The 4628-nt window shown below is 46.3% G+C and overlaps 1 protein-coding gene across 1 annotated transcript; it reads right to left on the reverse strand.

The window, feature by feature from the left end:
* Positions 1-365: 365 nt before the first annotated feature.
* LOC137429467 (protein FAM200C-like) lies at positions 366-3151 on the reverse strand. The gene is made up of 4 exons (XM_068119418.2): positions 1337-3151; positions 1152-1223; positions 975-1006; positions 366-378 (listed from the first exon to the last, which is right to left on the reverse strand). The coding sequence occupies exons 1-4, from the start codon at positions 3149-3151 to the stop codon at positions 366-368; spliced, it is 1932 nt and encodes a 643-aa protein (XP_067975519.2).
* Positions 3152-4628: the final 1477 nt, after the last annotated feature.

Genomic DNA, 4628 nt, shown 5'->3' on the forward strand with positions numbered 1-4628 from the left:
GACACCTTTTGTCGCTTTGGTCTTGGCGCATGCTCTTGCTCCTCAACATCTGGCTCCTTTTGCATGAAAAGGGTTCGGCATCTACGATGGACTGTCATAGGAGTGTTGCTACTCCATTTTTGTTCCAATCGCTCCAATAATGAAGAGTTGTTGATAAGTCTACACTGCTCTATTAGATTCTCATATCCCTTTCTGTACAACCTCTGTAGCTTTCCTGCTTCTGAAAAGTCCTCACTACATATTTCACATATATCCATCCTGGTAATTTTGTTATTTTACAGTATTGTTCCAAAGGCCTCAGGGAACTTTTGGGACATCTCACTGCACTGGGGTAGTCAAGGTACATGTAGGCTAGCTAGGTTTTCTCAGTAATCACTCCTGAAACAAAGACAAAACAAAGACTTCATTCATGCAATATATAGTGTTTTAGTCTAGGGTCAATGACATTTGATCCCAAGAAAGGTAATTTCCCCCTCCCCCTCTGCTCTTGGAATAAATAATAACCCCCATATCCACCACGTAAGTTGAAATTAACCTCTTCGGTTTTTTTTTTGCTCATTTTTATATAATATGGTAATTTTCCTGTTATAAATATGACATTTTAGTGATAAAACAGCTTTTTTGACCTTTGACCTCATTTACAGAGGTCAGGATTTGGTCCCAAGGGTCAATAATTATCTTATGTCATCTTCTTTCGTAATCCTGTGCATTTTGACACCAAGATCATCTATATACCATATTTTGTTGCTGAAATACAATTTTATATGATTTAGGCAGAGGTCAATGACCTTTGACCTCTAATAAAAAGGTTTCCCCAACCCCTATCCCTCCTTACTTTTTTTTGGAAGTTGTCCGTACCCATACCCACCAAAATCAGTTGAAACTAGCTTCTTTTAAATTTTTTCACAGATTGGCTAATATATGGCTAATTTAGGGTTACTATGTGGATGTCAGAGGTGTCCACGAACCCCCACCTTTTCGAGACACGATCTGAGTTATTATTATACTATAATACGCATAACAGTGCTTCGTAAAAGATCAAGTTCATAGTGTAATATTGTAATGAAAAAAAACAAGAGATGAACAAATATTTATTCGGAAACTTCAAGATCAGATCACGAATTGTATCACGCATCGATCACCCATCACACACGATGAGACGGATGCTCCTGTTTTTCCTCCACGAGGCGTTTGATCGAGACACGATCTGAGTTATTATTATACTATAATACGCATAACAGTGCTTCGTAAAAGATCAAGTTCATAGTGTAATATTGTAATGAAAAAAAACAAGAGATGAACAAATATTTATTCGGAAACTTCAAGATCAGATCACGAATTGCATCACGCATCGATCACCCATCACACACGATGAGACGGATGCTCCTGTTTTTCCTCCACGAGGCTTGATCCTCGGAGCTGTCTTGGAGAGGGCCACCCTCATGTCGGGGCCGACGTCAAGGCGTGCCCGCAGCTTTGTTTTCATGATGACCAACGCGGAGAACCCGGCTTCGCAGAGGTAGGTCGTGACGAAAGGCAGTGTCATTCGGAGCGCTTTCGCCGCTAGATTGGGGAAGGCCTCGTAGTTGCTTGCCCAAAACTCCGAGGGACTGGCGACGGTGGAGAACTGCATCTTCAGGCGACCAGAGGCCTTCAGCTCGATCAGATCATCCTTGAGCTCGTTGTTGTCGTCAATGTCATCAATTAGAATCGTGAAAGGATCCTGTAAACACGGATCGACCAACAGATTCGGAAAGTATCCATCAAAACTGTCAGACAGAGACTTCAGATGACCCTTGATGTCGACGACAAGCGTGGAGCAGAAAACTTTCTGAGCGTCGTCATCCGCGAGGATTTGAGCGAGCTCCGGGAAGTTGACGAATGACCGCTTCTCCACGTGGTTGCTCCAAAGCTGCAGCTTTTCTCGAAGCGAGTTGATCCGTTCCACTGCTTCGACGATCGTGAGGCTGCTCCCTTGAAGTGATATGTTGAGAGCGTTAAGGTGCCCGAAAATGTCGCTGATGTATGCAAGCCTCGCGACGAAGACAGGGTCGCCGAAGTAGTCTGCCAAGTCGTTGCCTTTCTCACGCAGGAAAATTTCAATCTCCTGACGCAGCTGGAGGACACGGTTCAGAATTTGGCCCCGGGATAGCCAACGCACCTCGGTGTAGTACAGAAGATGAGGGTATGCAGCACCGATGTCTTCACAGAAGACCTGGAAGAGGCGGTGGTTGAGAGCCCGAGCGCGGATGAAGTTCACTGCTGTGACAACGATAGCCATTACATCACCGAGCTCCTTGGGGAGCGTCTTGGTCGCAAGGGCGTGGCGATAGAGCACACAGTGTGTCACGATGACGTCGGGGCACTTGTCTTTCACCAGCGCAACGAACCCGGATCGCTTTCCCATCATCGCCGGGGCCCCATCCGTACACAACGATCCGAGCTTCCTCCACTCGATGCCGTTTTCTTCCATGAAATGGTTCACGATATTCATAATGTCCACCGATTTGGTTGTTGTTTTGAGAGGAGAACAGAACAGGAACTCTTCCTTCACAGCAAATCCCGCCAAGTAGCGTGCAAAAACCAGCAATTGACTGCAGCTCGCTACGTCGGTGGATTTGTCGAGTTGCAAGCTGAAACGGCAGCGCGATTCCCGGAGTTCTTGTGTGACCTGAGCCACAATATCCTTTGACATGTCTTCAATTCTGCGCGTGATGGTGTTGTTGCACAGGGGAACACTCTTGAGTTTCTTGGCCTCCTCGGGTCCGCAAACCAAGTTCGCCATCACCACGGCGCAGGGCTTTACAAGCGTTTTACTAATCGTATGAGCCTTTTTGTCTTTTGCAATGAGGAGCGCTACTTCGTAGGAGGCTTCAAGGATAGGCTTCGTCGACGGTTGGAACCCGTGCCGAGTCAAGCTACCCTTCGCCATGAAGCGAGCTTTCTTGCTTCGGAACACGTCTTCAGAGTCGTTCTGATGAGTCGGATGGGTGCTGGCGAGGTGGGCTTTTAGTTTCGATGGCTTCATCGACGCCTCCACCAGCACTTTGTAACACAGAACGCATTGCAGATGTTCAGTCCCATCCTTCTCCACAAACTTCATGAACCCCCACTTGATGTACGAATCATCATATTTGCGCTTCTTAGACATCATGGATTGCGGTCTGAATCTGTGAAAAAATATATATATATGATGTTGATATAAATTATATGATATATCAGATTTTATTTCAACAAAAAGTACTCTAGTTTTGACTTTCAGAAACGTCTCACGAACCCCCTGGGATGGACTCATGCACCCCCTGGGGGTTCATGCACCCCAGTTAGGGAACCCCTGGTTTAGGGAATGAATGAAAGATGCACTATAAGAGATGGAATTTTTTTTTGGAATGAATAGATTTGGTGAGCAAGTCGAAAGCATCCTTTTATAGAAGAGGAAGAAAAAGGTGTTATAGAATATGACAGAATACAGGTCTTCAGGGGTCAGATGAGACATTTTTTAACAACGTGATCTTACGTGATCACAAACAACGTGGTCGAAGAACGAACGAACAAATAAGAACGAATAAACGAATAAGAACAGAAGGAAATATATATATATTTTTTTTTTTTTGAGATTTTAAAACAAGGAAGTATGGGATGAAAAGACCATGAAAAACAGAGACCGGAAAGTAATTGCAGCGCGATCGGAGAACCGCTGAGACAAAAACAAAGCCTCAAGCCAAGGTCGGACACGGTCGCCTAGTACTACACTTAGGCCTCAGAATACGCGATAAGAAAGACCGACGATTCTGTACACAGGTATGAAAAACCAACGCCAAGAATACTATTAAAGACACCCAAATAGGTACATACACCGAGAGAAAGATACAGTTTCGACAAAAACACAATTGTGAAAAGTTACTTAACTTCGAAAGCGAGCGCGCATGGACAACTTTGAAGAGACGAGACCTCCAATCTTGCGCATGCGCAGATCCTCCAATCTTGCGCATGTGCAAACAGTTAAGTTTGAACGAAGGCCCCGGATGTTTGAGGTCCATACCGTTAATGAAGCGTAAGGGGGAGCATCGGATACAGAACAGGGGGGAGGCGGGGTAGGGTAAGATGTGGAAGAGGTGGAGGAGGTAGGGAGAGCTGTTGAAGGTGTGTCAGAGATTTCAGAATAGCTCGGAGAAAGGGAAGGATGGGGCGGACAAAAGGTTTGATGGTGATTGGGTGAGGCACAATGAGGTGTTATTTGAGGATGGGGAAGAGCGAGGCAGAAAGTTGGGGGAGATGGAGGTGAGAGTTGGAAGGGGGAAGAAGCGGGGAGGACACTTTGAGGAGGGGGAGTGAGAGGGGGAAAATTGAGAAGAAATGAGGGTGGGGAGATTTGAAGGGGAGGGGAGAGGGGGGAGTTTGGGAGGGAAGGGACAAGGGGAGGGATTTGAAAGGGATGGGATATGGGTGAGATTTGGAGGGGAGGGGTGAGGGAGGAGTCTAGGAGGGGAGGGGTGAGGGGGAGTCTTGGAGGGGAGGGGTGAGGGGGTAGTTTAGGAGGGAGGGGGCAAGGGGGGAGATTTGAAAGGGATGGGTGATGGGGAGGATTAGGAGGGGAGGGGAAAGGGGGAAGATTTGAAAGGGATGGG

This window comes from Myxine glutinosa, chromosome 6, assembly GCF_964187855.1.
Source record: "Myxine glutinosa chromosome 6, kmMyxGlut1.1, whole genome shotgun sequence".
Lineage (NCBI taxonomy): Eukaryota > Metazoa > Chordata > Myxini > Myxiniformes > Myxinidae > Myxine > Myxine glutinosa.

Excerpts from the sequence above, each read along its gene's own strand:
- LOC137429467 (XM_068119418.2), bottom strand. The coding sequence starts at position 3,151 with ATGTCTAAGAAGCGCAAATATGATGATTCGTACATCAAGTGGGGGTTC. Across the intron at positions 1,224-1,336 it reads ATCGATGCGTGATGCAATTC|TATAATAATAACTCAGATCG; the intron begins GTGATCTGATCT and ends TGCGTATTATAG. Across the intron at positions 1,007-1,151 it reads AGGAGCATCCGTCTCATCGT|TATAATAATAACTCAGATCG; the intron begins GTGTGATGGGTG and ends TGCGTATTATAG.